Below are 15982 nucleotides of genomic sequence, written 5' to 3' on the forward strand. Positions count from 1 at the left end.
CTTCAAACTCCGCTGCTCCAAAGAAAAGGGTGCCAACGTAGTGTAGCGATTAGCATGACACTATCCTGCTGCTGCCTGTAGGGAGTTTTCGTTTTCCCCAGTGACCACGTGGGTTCCTGTGGGTTTCCTCCCACACCGATTGACAGGTTAATGGGTCATTGTAAGTTGTCCCATGATTTGGTGAGGTTCAGATAGGTGTGTTTTTGGGTGTTGTGGCTTGTAGAGGCAATGCCACACTGAATCTCAATAAATAAATAAACAAACAAACTGAATTACAGCTCAGAGTGCTCCAGAGTTCGGAGTTCAATTGTGGTGCCGTTGTGTAAGGAGTCTCTATTCATCCTCCCTGTGAAGTGCCTGAGTTTTCTCTGGATCCTTCAGATTCCCTCTCAGTCTAAAAACTTGGGTAGGTAAATTGGTAATTCTAAATTGTTTCATGATAAGGGTAATCAGGATTGTGGTGTTGCTGGGACAGTGTGCTGAAAGATCCAGAAGTGCCAACTCCTTTGTATATCATTAAAAAATATAATAAAATAAAACCCAAATTTGTCCACCCTCTCCTTTAAACCATATGCCCACTATTCTGAGCAGTATCCTGGTAAACTTCTTCTATGCCTTCTCCAAATCCTCCATGTACTTCCTCCAATGGGGTGACCAGAACTGATTGCAACTTGCTGCAATTCTGACAGGATATTTGTACTATTTATGATGTTAATGCATCCAGTATCTCCAAAAGTGTGACTCGCAACAATTTCCTTAACAATATTGGTTGCCCATGCACTGATAATATTGTAATGATATTAACCATCCCATTTTAACAAATCAATATGAACACTAAAGGGGAGCAACAAAAAATGTTGCTAATAATTTCTCATTTTCAAGCTGTCAAGTTGTATTTTTTACTCATGAGAATGTGGGCAAATGCTACACACTAAATGCTGAGGGAAATGCAGGCATTTTGCAAGGAAATTTCCTCTGCTATTTGAGAATGGTGTTCAGCTTAATACAGAATGTTTAGAGTTTCTGCATAAATAGTAGTGAATATTGACTGCTGCATATTTAAACCGGAGAGCAGAGTGGTGATATGTTTCTACCAAAGTAGGTGTAAGGTGCTCCTTCCCTCTGCTGGTCTGCAGGTCACGGTGTAGCACCTGCTTAGCTCCCCCATTCAGGGTGACATGTAGCTATGGGGGCAGATGGTGGATGGTCATATGAACAGCCACTGCACGTCACAAGTCCTGCATATGCAACCACTGATGCCAGCCAGACAATCTCTGAAGAGTATTGATAATGGCTGCAGGCTAACAATCTTTGAAGATTATTAATAATGGCTGGGGTCACCCATCTTGTAAAGATTCTGTCCAGAAGAAGGCAATGGCAAAGCACTTCAGTCGAAAGATTTGCAAAGTGCAATCATGACCATGAGATTATAATCACCTGCATTATAGGACCATGTTACATAATGATGATTATATTTAAACATCAATCAAATCTTTAACCAAGCAATTTAGATCAAGAACAGATCATTTGCAATTTTAAATTGTTTAATAGTTTTAATAACCCATGTATCTCTGGATAAGTTTTGCTTTGCAGATTGTGAATGGTTGATCTTTTTTTTTAATTTCTTAGGTTGATGTACAACAGCTTGAATGATGATGCCATAAAGATACAGGAATTACCCTGTATCCTAGACATCTCCTGCATAAGCCTATCTGGATGTCTTTTAGCTTGGGATTTTGTTAAGAAAAATTGGGAGGAACTAATTAAGAAGTAGGTACTTAATGCTGATTTTATTTTTGTTTGTTTTTATATGTGTGTGCATATTTTTATATATATATATATATATAAAAATATAAAACATATCTGTTAGTCTCGTGAGACCATGGATTTGCACCCTCTGCAGGGCGCAGGCCTGGGCAAGGTTGTATGGAAGACTAGCAGTTGCCCATGCAGTGGATCTCCCCTCTCCATGCCACTGATGTTGTCCAAGGGAAGGGCAAGGGCAGATACAGCTCGGCACCTATGTCGTCACGGGATTTTCCAGAGCGAGGTTGAAGGCAATGTCGGACTGCCTTAGGGCAGTCTTAGGCAATCTTAGGTCTCCAGATTTGTCCTCAGGGTTTACTCCCTATGCCTTTCCCATGAGTGGGTAAGGCCACAAGGCAGAAGAGGTTTGAAATCAGAGTTTTCCCTCTCTTAGGTGGACTGCCTTCCCAGGCTGATGAGCACCTATACGAAGCACTGGTTTTAAGGCACTAGGACCCGCATTCGCCCCTTCTCCTGTCAGTGGAAACAGTTTTTCCAGGCTTACAGACTAAGCCACATGAGAAGGCCAGGAGTTGGACTTGATTGTCAGAGGCTATTTGAGGCACATGCCTCACTTTTAGGTTATGGAAGCTTTTCCCTACTACCACTCCTCGCTTGGCAACCTTGGAATATATATAGTACTGTGCAAAAGTCTTGGGCATGTATATAAAGCAAGGGTGCCTTGAACTGCAGTAATTTTATGTATTGCACTGTACTTTGTACTGCTGAAAAAAAATTCATAACGTGTTATTGATAAACTTGACTCTGATATGGGTCTGTTTTGCAGACTGAGAGTTGGAAGGGGCAGGGAGTGGGGAATCAAGGTTGGGAAAAGGGGATGGGAGAGAGGGGAGAGAGTGGAAAGCACCAGAGACCAATAAGCTAATTGTTTGGAATCAAATAACCTTGTCTGGTGTTTCAGGGCTCAGTGTGTCTACATCCGCACTCCTCTGCCACCTGTCCTGCACTCCACCCTCACCATTGTGAACATCCTTTGCACATGCCAGGTTTACCATTTTCTACCATTCCCTGTAAATAAGTGTAGTAATATACAAAAAGTCTTGGACACCAGAGCTATGTATATGTGCCTAGGATCATTTGCTTAGTACTGTATATATTTAGTGTGTGCATGAAAATATTTTTTATTCCTGTTGTATATACTTTAGTACATAGATATTGGTACATTTACCAGCTTATAACGTGCCGTTTCTATTCTATGCCTCCCAATTACTAATTAAATGTAATGAAGCTTTCTCTGCACATTGAACTGCCACATTTAATATTTTAATAATCTGCACCATATTCTGTTTACTGTCATGGAATCATTTTTATTTCCAGACATAATATAATCCTCACTGAATTGTGAAGTTAGTTCAAAATAGATATTGAATAATTTGTATATAAACATACTACACGTATTCCTACTACCAAAGTTAAGCTGACTTAACGGTGTTGCCTCTGTTTTCTTCATTTTCAAAATACTGTGGGTACTAAATATTCAGTTGCTTGGACTTGGAAACTTAATACAGCCCCAAAATAGAGAGCACTGTTAGTTTCCATGGTCTTTCTGGACTTCAGGAGACTCTTTTTGTTGACTTACAGAACTCATAATAAGGCTTGAAAAACAAAACTGCATATGCTGAAATCTGAAATAAAACATAAATGCTGAAGGACTCATCCACTCAAACAGTATATGTGGAAAGAGAAACTCGTTCACATTTCTGGTCAATGTCCCTGTCTCCAGACTGGAAGGAGTAGAGGGATTACAGTTTTCAAAGCAGAGCTGGGGGCAGGAAGGAGTTGCAAGGAAATAAAAATGGATATGGGTTAAGATAGATCAGATTTAAGAAGCATGAGCACTGACTGTTAGGGAGGTGTTTGTAAGAATCTGGGTGAGGAAGGATACACAAGACAATGAGAAATGATGAGAGAGCAATTTACCTGAAATTGGAAAATTTATTGTTCATTTGAAAAGGTTTCATTGTGTCGAAATGGAAGATAAAATGTTGTTTTCTTGTTTACATTGGGTCTCACTGTGGCAGTGGTCAGAATGGGAATGGAATTGAGAATTTAAGTGACATACAACAGGAAACACTAGATCACTCCTGCAGACTGGCTGCAGGTATTTATTTAATTTATTTAGTGATACAGCAAGGTAACAGGCCCTTCCAGCCAAATGAGCCTGCGCTGACCAATTACAACCGTGTAACCTATTCACCTACTATTCCGTACATTTTTGGGATGTAGGAGGAAACTTGAGCACCCTGAGGAAACCCACACAGTCACAGGGAGAGCGTACAAACTCCTCACACACAGTGGCAGAATTGAACCTGGGTCACTGGTGCTGTAATCGCATTACGCCAACTATATACAGTGATTACCCAATCTGTGCCTGGTCTCTCCAAAGCAGAGGAAGCTGATCTGCTCAAGCCATAGGTCTGATCACAGTGGGCTGTGATAGGCATCTTTGTTGTCATTAGTTTCAAATTCCAGTCTGTCAGATTGAGTGAGAAAGGTGTGAGTGATAGCAACTGTACTTTTAACTCCTCCTCTCTACCCTTTCCCTGACATTGAAATCAGTAAATCATGATTCTTTTCCAAATGTGCTCAGAGATGTATGTACACAGATGCAGTCACCATTCCTCTTAAGCTTTCCCAGGCCTTATGTTACTAAACTACTTGCTTAGTGTCTCTTTGTAACTTCCCCTATTATCACCAAAGCTATTTCTGCTGCTTCTGCTTTTGACTGTTCTCTTCTGACTATCCCATCCAACAATCTCTTCGCTGACTGTCTTCTAAGACCCTTCTGACAAAGAAAACCTATTTAAACTTCTGGTCCCTCTTTCAGCAGTCAATTCAGATCATGAGACATAGAAGCAGAAATAGCCCATTTGGCCCATTAAATCTGCTCTGCCATTCCATCATGGCTAATTTATTATCCCTCTGAACCCCATCTTCCTGCCTTTTCCCTTTAACCATTAATACCCTTGTACTTTATTTTTATTGTAATTCTTCTGGTACCTAAGAATTTTTTTTAATATTATAACCATTTAAAAATGCAATAAAAAAAGTTTTTAAAAAAAAATATTAGAGGTGTTGATATACAGCACTGTGCAAAGTCTCGGGCACATAGGTATAGCTAGGGTGCCTAAGACTTTTACACAGTACTGTAGTTGTCAATGTGGAGTGGAGAGCAAGTTTGTAAACCTAGTGGGAGTAAAGGATGTTGTGAGTGGTGATCTTGGAGTGTCACGGATAACTGTGGGACAGGTGGCAGGGAAACGAGTGCCAGGGACACGGGTTGGGGAGGGTGCAGACACAACCAACCCTGATTCATCAGGTAAAGTCATTTTATTCCAAACAATTGTTTTGTTGATCATTACAGAATGTCTCTCTGGTGCTTCCTGCTCCCTCCCATCTCCCTTCCCCTTTTCTCAATCATGATTTCCCTTTCCCTGCCCCCCTCCTGCTTTCAGTCCACAATAGAGACCCGTATCAGAATCAGGTTTATCATCACTCACATATGTGATGATACTTGTTTCTTTTTGCAGCAACAATACATACATTTCTAAAGCCCTGTGCAAAGGTCTTAGGCACCTGAGATTTATCTGTGCCTAAGACTTTTACACAGTATTGTAAATATATTTATGGTATTAAAATTAAATTTAAATTATTTATTCCATTTGTGGAAAAATACGATTTTCATTGCATGAAAATAATTTTTCAAATTCTGTTATTAGGTTTGATCTTGGATTGTCTGATTTTCAAATCATTGTCATTGGAACAGCATCAAAATTCTCAACAAAGACCCACCTGCTTGAGGTTAGTGATGTCAGATTATGAAAACCTTAATACACATTTTAATCTTTCAGACACATAATATATTTATTGGGAATGCTTTTGAGTAGGTTTTGTAACTCCATACAGCTTCACCAAGAAAAAATAAAGCCTTGGTGGTAGTTGCCAGCATAGCAATATAAAAATGATTTTAAATATAATGTACTTTGAACTTGCTGCCCTTTAAACACTAGTAATATTGTCCCACCAGGTTTATAGTACAGGTATATTTAAGTGAAATATTTAAGGGGAACCTGAGGGGAAACTACTTCACTCAGCTGGTAGTGGGAGTGTGGAACAAGCTGCCATCAGAAATGGTGGATGCAGATTCGATTTCAATTATTTAGAGAACTTTGGATAAGTACGTTGATGGCAGGGGAATGTAGTGCTATGTTCCAGGTGTGGATTGATGGGACTAGGCACAATAATAGTTCAGCATGGATTAGACGGGCCAAAGGACCAGTTTCTGTGCTGCTTTGACTCTTGTGCTACCACTTCTGCTATTGATTACCCCAATTATTTTAAGGAAATAATATTGTAATGGCATGTTTAGTTTTTTATTTGAGCCATATTGAGAATAATTGAGATACATAAGAAGTCATATCAAGTTTATTGTAATTTAACAATATACATGTGTACCATCAAATGAGACAATTTTTCTCTAGACCAGGTTGTAAAGCATAGTAGTACACAACACAAATGTAACACATAGTACCTTGGGAAAGTAAGGATAAAATCTACAGATGAATGACACATAAGTCAACAAAGTTAAATGAATAAATTAAATATTGCGAGGTGCAGACCAGATTAACCAGTGACACTTCAAATGCAATGCGGCAAGGATTTCAGAAGCCTAATGGCCTGAAAGAAGAAACTGTTTCCTCTTCTGACTGTTCTTGGTTTTTATACATCGGAGTCTCCTGCCTGATGGTAGAAAGTCAAAGAGGATGGGTGGGATCCTTGATAATACTAGGGATCCTGCATAAGCAGCACTCCTGATAAATGTCTCTGATGGATGGTAGGGAGACCCCTATCATCCTCTCAATTGTTCTCACAGTCTTCTGCGAGGACTTCCGGTCGGATGTTCAGTTGCTCACAAATCAGATGGAGATGCAGCTTGTCAGGATGCTCTCAATGATGCTCCTGTAAAATTCAGTTAAGAATGGAGGGACCCCCGGGAGCCTCACTTGTCTCAATCTCCTTCAGAAGAGAAGGCAATGTTGTGCTACTTTGTTCAGGGTGATGATATTGTGGGACCAGGTGAGGTCATCCATGATGTGAGCTCCCAAAAACTTGGTATAAAAATATGATTACTGGTGACAGGTTTTTCATTGTTAATTTCTGTCTCCAGACAAATCAACTTTCACTTATTAATTTTTGAAAATGAGTCAAGTTTCTACTTTTGATTCAATACTGCACTACTTGTGAGATTTGCCATAAGGAACAAATATCAGAGTCATAGAGCAATAGGGTATGTCTACGCCAACAAGTCTATGCCAACTACATTGGCTATCTAGCTAGTCCCAGTTTCCTGTGCTTGGTCTCTATCCCTCCATGTACTTATCCAAGTGTTTCTTATATGATACTATTGTTTATGCCTCAACCATTTCCTTTGACAGCTCATTCCAGATACTCACCACCCACAGATTCAGTTTAAATCTTTCCCCTCTCTCCCTGAATCTAAGCCCCCTAACTGCGGATTCCTGTGCCCTGTGGAAAAGATTTACCATCCATCTTAACTATGCTTTTGGTAATATTAAAAGTTCTACCAGGTTGCTCCTCATTCTCTTACATTCTAAGGAATAAAGCCCCAGCCTGATCAATCTCTCCTTATATCCCAGGGCTATTGTCCTGGCAATATCCTTGTAAATCTTTTCTGCATTCTTTCCATTTTAATCACATGTTTTCTATAATGGTGTAATCAAATCTGTACACAGTACTCCAAGTGTGGCCTCACTAAGGACATGTAAAACTGCAACATAATGTCCCACACCTAATTCATTGCCCCAACTGATGAATGGCAGTGTGCTTAACACCATTACTTACCACCCTGTCTGCCTGGGACACCACTTTCAATGAACTCTGCAGCTTTCAGCACATCCTTGGTTGTTTTGGTTGTTAACGCAAACAATATGTTTCACTGTATGTTTTGATGTACATGTGATAAATGTGAATTGGAATCTGTCTGTTCCATTACACTCCTATTCATAGTATAAGTCTGTAGTTGTCTGACTTTCTAAAATGCATCACTTCACACTTTCTTGTTTTGAAATCCATTTGCCACTCCACAGCCCACTTCCCTTACTGATCACAATCTCCCCATAATTCATGATCATCCTCACAATCAACAACTCTTAATTTCATGCTATCTACAAACATAGTACTCAAGCCTTGTGAATTCACATCCAAATCCTGTATATAAATAATGATTAACAAGGATCCCAACACTGACCCCTACAGCACATCACCAGTAACCGCTCTCCATGCTGAGAAACAGCCTTCAAACACCATTCTCCACTTAATACCTTCAAGCCAATATCTTTAAATATTAAATTAGAATTTCATGTTGAACATGCACTGTGTTGCAAAGAAATATTTTCTCATGTCATGTAGAATAGTCAGGGCTTTAAAACTTTATTGTAACAATGAATCAAGAGCAAGTAGGAATAAATATTAAACAAAACAATCTTTATGGCCCATCTAGAACATTTGATCGAGGATTATAAGATGAGAGTGGTATGCTGAAGTCTCGGTTTCAAAACCATATTTCCTTCCTCCCAGTTGTCTCCATCTCTGACTCAGTGCTCCAAGAAAATGCTTTCTTTAAGTCCCATGTAGTTTTTTCACTCGAGTGTTTGTGGGTGTTTTGAGCATTTGGCTATAGGCAAAATCAAGGCGGTGGGGTCCACATCCTAGAGTGTACTGAATCGACTTAACCTGATATTTGGACAATTTAACTGCTGGGCTGAATCAGAAAGGTCAGATCGAGGCAGTGGGGTCCAGGCTCCAGAGTATACTGAAGTGACTGAACCCGATGTTTGGACGACAATTTAGACGCTGGGCCAGATTGAAAAGTTCAGGGTGTTGAGACTAGGGATGAGCGATGGACCTGTTCAGCTCGCTGCCTTGCTCTGTGCTGAACTAAAGGTCTGTGAACAGGGCTGTCTTTGTGGAGTTCAGTTCAGAATACTATTAGCTTGTGTCCATTGTTTCCATGATTTGTTTTTTCTCTGTATGTTGGATGGCAGTTTGTAAGCAGACGAATCTCAAGGTTGTATAACGTATACATGCTTTGATAATAAATGTACTTTCAACTTTTGTCATACAGTATCAACAGATATGGTCTGTATTATTAAGAACTTAACTGTTAGGTAAAATATTGTCCTATCCTTCGCCTTTAGTATAAAAAAAAATCTCTGGCTGGATTCTCAATGAACTCGTGGATCAAGGACTTGAAACCTCTTTTCTCCTTTTAGTTATCTGTGGCTTGCATCCATGTGCGTATCTATGAGTGTCTTAAATGTCCCTAATGTAGTCTGCCTCTATCACCACGTTACACACACCGAGTAAAAACCTGCCTCTGACATTCACCCTGTAATTTCCTCCCAAAGCCTTAAAGGTAAATTCCCTTGTATGGGAAGAACTGTCTGGCTGTCCACTCAATCTGAGCTTCTTATCATCTTGTACACCTCCATCAAGTCACTTCTCATCCTTCTCTCCGAAGAGAAAAGCCCCAGCTCACTCAACCTATCCTCATAAGGATTGCTTCCTCATGCATCTGAACTGAATTCTGCAGCATTTCTAATTAAAATGATACGTGCAGAAATAAACCATGTTTTACAGCCACTAAAATGCTCATGAATACTCATGACTGCACAAGCGAAAAAATACATGAGAATTCCTGAAGTCATTTGCCTGGAGCATTAAGTTAGAAATAGAAGCAAATAGGGGAAGCAGGGTAGCGTAGTGGTTGGCACAGCACTTTACAGTGCATGTGACCCAGGTTGAATTCCCACCACTGCCTGTAAGGAGTTAGTATATTCTGCCCGTGACCACGTGGAATTCCTCTGTATGCTCCAGTTTCATCCCACAGCTCAATGGCATACCGGTTGGTACAAAAGGTTAATTAGTCATTGTAAATTGGCCAGTCAATAAACTGGGATTAAATATGACAATTGCTGGGCCGCATGGCTTGAAAGGCCTATTCTGTTCTGTATCTCAACAAGTAAATAAATAAGACAATTTTGCAACCTTCAGTCCATTCAAGAACTGTTAATTCTTTCATTTTTTTCTGAATCAAAAATCAAGTTTATTTGCCATTTACAATGGATTCTGGTTAATTGGGCCATTGGTTAATCAGGGCAGCTGCTTATTTGGGACAACTAAAGTAATTGAGATAATAACCAGAATTTCTAGAGTTATCTAGTTACATCGAATGATCTGAATGAATACACCAGGGTTGTAATGCATGTTATTAAAATAGCTGTAGATGAGTGTGGCCCCACTAATTAGAGTCTTCCCCAATCAGAAGCCCTGGATGAACCATGAGATCTGAAATCCATTGAGGGCCAGATCAGAGGCATTCAATACTGGAGACCGAGAATGCTACGTGAGATGCAGGTGTGATATCCAGAAAGCCATTTCTTGGGTGAAGTGGAGATTCTGGTTCAAACTTGTATCAGTGAAGGATGCTCGATAGCTGTGGCAGTGTTTGAATGCTATAACCTCCTATGAAAGTTATATCAAGTGACATGGGAGACATCAGGGTTTCTCTTCCAGATGAGCTCAATGCCTTCTATGCTCGCTTTGACTGTCAGAACATGGAGGAACTATTGTGAAGCCCCTACTTCTCCAGGTGATATTTTGGTCTCAGTATCTGAAGTTGACATGCAGGGCGCCTTCAGGGGAGTGTATCCAAGGAAAGCTCTGGATCAGACAGGATACCTTGCAATATATTAAAGATGCACTAACCAACTGGTTGGTGTGTTAACTGACATCTTTAACCTCTTGCTTTGGCAGTATGTGGTACCCATCTGCTTTAAGCAGGTTTCAATTATGCCGGTGACCAAGAAGACCATTTTGATCTCTCGGTTGCACTTGCATCCAAATTGATGAAGTGTTTTGGGAGGCTGGTGATGAAGCATATCAGCTCCTGCCTGAGAGGCAACTTGGATCCACTCCAATTTCCTTCCCAGAGCAACAGATTCACAGCAGATGCCATTTTATTGGCTCTTTACATATCCATAGAATATCTGGACAGCAAAGATGCATACATCAGGATGCTCTTTATCAATTCTAGATTAGCATTTAATACCATCATCCTCTCCAAATTAATAAGCTCCAAGACTTTGGCCTCAATTCCTCCTTGTACATTTGGTCTTGGATTTCCTCACTTGTAGACCCCAGTCAGTTTGGATTGGCATCTGTTCAATGATCTCCATCAGCACAGGTGCACCAAAAGGCTGTGTGCTTAGCTCCCTCCTCTACTTGCTTTACACCTATGGCTGTGTCGCTAAGCACATTTCCAGTACCATATTCTAGTTTGCTGATGACATCACTGCTGTAGGCTATATCAAAGGTGGTGATGAATCAGCATACAGGAGGGAGATTAAAAATTTGGTTGAGTGGGGTCATAACTGCAACCTCTCATCCAATCTCAGTAAGACCAAGGAATTGATTGTAGGCTTCAGCAAAAGCAGAGGTCCATGAGCCAGAGGTGGAAAAGATTAGCAACTTTGAACTCCTGGGTGTTACTATTTCAAAGAACCTGTCCTGGACCCAACATATAATGCAATTGTGAAGAAAGCACGGCAACGTCTCTACTTCCTTTGGAGTCTGTGGAGATTCAGCATGTTATCAAAAACTTTGTCAAACTTCTATAGCTTTATAGTGGATAGCGTATTGACTGGATGTATCGCTGTCTGGTATGGAAACAAGAATAGCTTTGAACAGAAAATCTTACAAAAGGTAGGGGATTCAGTCCAGTACATCACAGGTTAAGCCCTCCCAACCCTTGAGCACATCTACGTGAAATGTTGCTGTAGAAAAGCAGCGTCTGTCATCCGAGATCCTTACCACCCAGGCCATGCTCTTTTCTCACTACTGCCACCAAGTAGAAGGAACAAGCGCCTCAGGACTCACACCATCAGCATCAAGAACTGTCACTATTCTTAAACCATCAGGCTCTTGAACAAAAGCCGATAATTAGACTTACTTCCCATCTATTTAAATGTTCCCACAACCAGTGAAATCAATTTAAAGACTCTAGCTTGTTATTTCATGTTGTCATTATTTATTGCTATTTAAATTTGCATCTGCTCAATTTGTTGTCTTCTGCACACTACTCTATTTTTCATTGATGTCATAGATACTGTTCTATAGATTTGCTAAATATGTCAGCAGGAAATTGAATCTCTGTTGTATGTGGTGACATGCAGTAAATGTACTCCAGTAATAAAATTTACCTTGGACTTTGAACTTTGATTTCCTTCATTTATTTGGGACACTATGCTAATTAATTGGGATAGGAGACCATTGCCAAATGGTTTCTAACTAGCATCAATCTCATGCACTTGTGTGGCTATGTCATGCCCAGAGCAAATTGTTTTTCAATAGCATCAGATCCATGTGCTTGTGTTGTGTTATCCATTTGATGCTGATTCAAAAACCAGTATTTTTTTGTAATATTACTAAGAGGTTTTTGGTTGGATTATGACACTACTTCATGCAGAAAGGCAATGAAAACAACCCACTATCTGCAGTAGCTGTCTGTTCTGATTGCTCATTTACAGTTAATAACAAGAGCATGGCAGCATACACTAGATGCATTCCTCTGTTGATAGCTAATATAAATAGTTTTGTAGTACTGTAGCAATAGTGGTAGTGTTCTAATTTGTTCTGTATTTCATTTAAATATGTAATTTGTTACTCAGTTAAACAGTAGTTTGTCTTTTTTAAAACAGTTCTAACTATTACCATAAAACTTCAGCTAATTGGGGCAGCGGCTTAATTGGGCCAAAATTTACTGGAATGGATGCTCTCAATTAACTGGAATCCACTGTACATTTACATGTATTAGGAATTTGCTTTGGTGTGTTGATCAGGAGCAGCATGTGTCAAAGAGCAAAATACAACAAATATAATGATAAAAAATGAAATGAAAATAATGTTGGAGGTTAGAGTATAGATATGGAGTAACATGCATAGATACATAAATTTAACTAACCTTGCTTTATTTTTAATTACAGGTCCGAACATTCTTTGATTCAGTGACAGACAAAAGTTCACAACCACAGTTCATCCGAATGGCACTGGATATAATTCAGGTTAACATTCAGTGGATGGAGAGAAACTTCAAAATACTAGAAAATCTGTAGAATTGTTTCTATTGTTAGTAAGTTGATTTTCAGTGAAGTTAATAGATCTATGTGCAAAGATCTACAACTGCAATTTTCTTTAAAGCGAGCTGGAATCAGTTGTTATTTGCAACATCAGTTTTACTATTGGAGTGAGATGATGTCATCTCCAGGTGATTTATGGTTTGTTCAGTCATTGAAAATGAATTATACTTGTGGGGAGATGGAGACAAACCATGTGACTCTTTGTGAATGGGTAAATATATTTTACAAAACAAAGTATTCTAACAAGGAAAACAAAATCTTTTACCTACTGGGTTTAGCCTTTTGGTTTGAGTGGATAAGTTGAGTAAATGTGTTCTCCAACAATTAAAGGCAGAACCTTCAGCTTAGCTATTTCAGTATTATTTTACATTTCAGTAAAGGGTTCTTTTTTTTCAATTTGTTTTTTACTAATAGAACATTGTTTTGTGCATCATGTCACTGCCCTCTGCATTACAATGACACCTACTGTAGAATGGAGAGAGACTCCTTTGTAAAACGTAATCATTATGTAGTGTGTGGTGTACCCTGTGTATCGCAATATGTATATATCAGCTCTGTGAATCCATACATCTTCAGTTACTGTTCCCCTATCAGGACTACTGAATTGACAGACCGAAGTCAGTGATTGTGATTCCCCCAAAATGATTTATTTTGAAAAGGTAATTTTGTGATGCCATAAGTTATGAATTTCACTTAAGTATCATCATAAACCATTGCCCTTAGTTTTTGTGTGCTCTCAGTTGTTTTTCAACAGCTGCTGCATCTAGTTGCTACTGAATATACATTTTTTATTAACAGTTATAGATTATATATGAAGAAAAAATAGAAATCTGTTTACAAAGCTCTCTCTTTCTAAGATTCTGTGATAATCTGAGTTTTGTAATCACATCAGAATAATGGAACTGAATTAGTGCGACATCTCACTGACAGCATGGACAGGGTGTAATTGACAGATGTATTTTAATTAATGTTTGTGAATTGTATCAGACCAATCAGAATGTAACATTATTCAAATAGACATTCTTGTAAATGAGTATGTGTACAGTATTTAACAGATGGTAATCCTGTGTCAAGAAATGAAATGCAGATTTGAAAATAACAGGGAGTTGCATTGTGGTGTTGGAACTGTGAGGCTGACTTTAAAGAGTATTCAAGAATTCAAGTATTTCTAATGTTAATACATTTAATAACCAGGTACTTAATTCATTCACTATATCAATTGGGAAGAGCTCAGTATATTGACCAGTCAGTCAAGCTAATTTCAAGCAATGCCTAGAATTATGTGTTCAATAAATAAATGAAACAAAATTGGATGATATGATTAATTGATTATAAATAATTAATCTACAAAATTAAAAAACTAGCACTATAAATTTGTGTTGATTATTTTTTTTAATTAGGTGATCACTTTTTCTTTGAAACTAGAAATATAGGAAAGGTTTAACCTACATGTATAAGTTAAATGGAGACCGTAGCCACATATTTTTTTAAATGATGGTAATTAGCATCTCCCCAAAATGTTATTATTGTATTGACGGTGCTCATCTCTCAGGTGGGAAGTGGTACTTCAAAATTTATATTGTATTTTATCAGAGTTTAATATTTTCAAGTTTAAAAAATGCTATAATTTGGAAGCCCACAAATTATTTTTGGATTATAATAAAATGTGAATTATAGAAATATAAATCCTTTGATTTTCAAAATAACTATGCATTATATAGCTACTTAATCTGTTTGATCTGTATTCTTTCAAGCTTGTATGATGTCAAAATGCCAACTTGGAAATACATTCTAATGGAAATTGAAAACCAAGTTTAAATTGCTATTTTCTTTTCTCCTGCAAATCAAATTAATAAATTTTATTAGTTTTGGAGTTATGTGCTTTTTGCTGAAAAACAGTAAAACAAACACTAGTGCACCTGGTGGAAAAATAAATAATGAACAACTATGGAAAATAGTTTGTGTATAAAGTTATAAACACTTGCATTTTATTTGTTTAGTATTGTAGGAACATGTTTAAAAACCGAAATGCAGCTATTTATAGTGTTAATGCACTTATTAACATTGGGTATTTATTTCATTCTTCATATGAATTAAGGAATGTGAATATTTTTTTAAACAAGTAAGTTACACATTAGGCAGAATGAGCTCATCTGCTGAGTTGATAACATAGCATTCCAGTGGCATAAGGCAATTTGTCTGCCTTTTTTTGTTGTAACTCATCCTGTTTGCAGTCTCTCCTCACTACACATTGCCTCTGTAAAACAACTTACCTCATCTTCAGCACTATCACTCCGGTTGCCATCCTCCTGCCAAATTAGTTTAAATCCTCCCAAAACAACTCTCGCCAACCTGCCCACAAGGATATTGGAACCCCCCTGGTTTAGGTGTAACCTTTCCCTTTTGTACAGGTTGTACCTTCTCCAGAAGAAATCCCAATGATCCATAAATCTGAACCCCTGCCTCCTGCACCAGTTCCTTGGCCAAAACTTCACCTGCCAAATCATCCTATTCTTACCATTACTGGCGCGTGGCACAGGCAGAAATCCAGAGATTTCTACCCTGGGGGTCCTGTTTCTCAGCCTTTGACACAACTCCCTAAAATCTGTCTTCAGAACCTTATCACCTTGTCTACCAATGTCATTAATACCAATATGCACCAAGACTTCTGGCTGCTCACTTTCACCCCTAAAAATGCCATGAATAATCTTTGAATAACTTGTACCTCACTCACAGCAACATTCCCTATTCATAAAGGCACAAACCAATAAAATAATTTAATCTTCATTTTTGGGTATTATAATGTTTATTTGAGAACAAGCGGAAACTTCTGAGAGACTGAGTACAGGATGACACTGTATGACACCTTTCCAAATTAACTAAGTTCCAAAGTTGAAATCCTTTATTATGAAGCCAGCAAAGATGAATGATCTTGTAGC

The 15982-nt window shown here is 38.6% G+C and overlaps 1 protein-coding gene across 4 annotated transcripts in view; it reads left to right on the forward strand.

Annotated features, from left to right (window-relative positions):
* LOC132393954 (leucyl-cystinyl aminopeptidase-like) overlaps nucleotides 1-14916 on the forward strand; it is a 95947-nt gene extending 81031 nt beyond the window's left edge. For all 4 annotated transcript variants that reach the window (XM_059969449.1, XM_059969447.1, XM_059969448.1 and 1 more), the window contains 3 exons: nucleotides 1630-1770; nucleotides 5547-5628; nucleotides 12891-14916. In XM_059969449.1, coding sequence (XP_059825432.1) covers nucleotides 1630-1770; nucleotides 5547-5628; nucleotides 12891-13019 — 352 coding nt within the window. In that variant the 3' untranslated portion in view covers nucleotides 13020-14916. The remainder of the gene's footprint in view (nucleotides 1-1629; nucleotides 1771-5546; nucleotides 5629-12890) is intronic.
* Nucleotides 14917-15982: the final 1066 nt, after the last annotated feature.

The sequence above is a fragment of the Hypanus sabinus genome, chromosome 5 (assembly GCF_030144855.1).
Source record: "Hypanus sabinus isolate sHypSab1 chromosome 5, sHypSab1.hap1, whole genome shotgun sequence".
NCBI classification, from domain to species: Eukaryota; Metazoa; Chordata; class Chondrichthyes; order Myliobatiformes; family Dasyatidae; genus Hypanus; species Hypanus sabinus.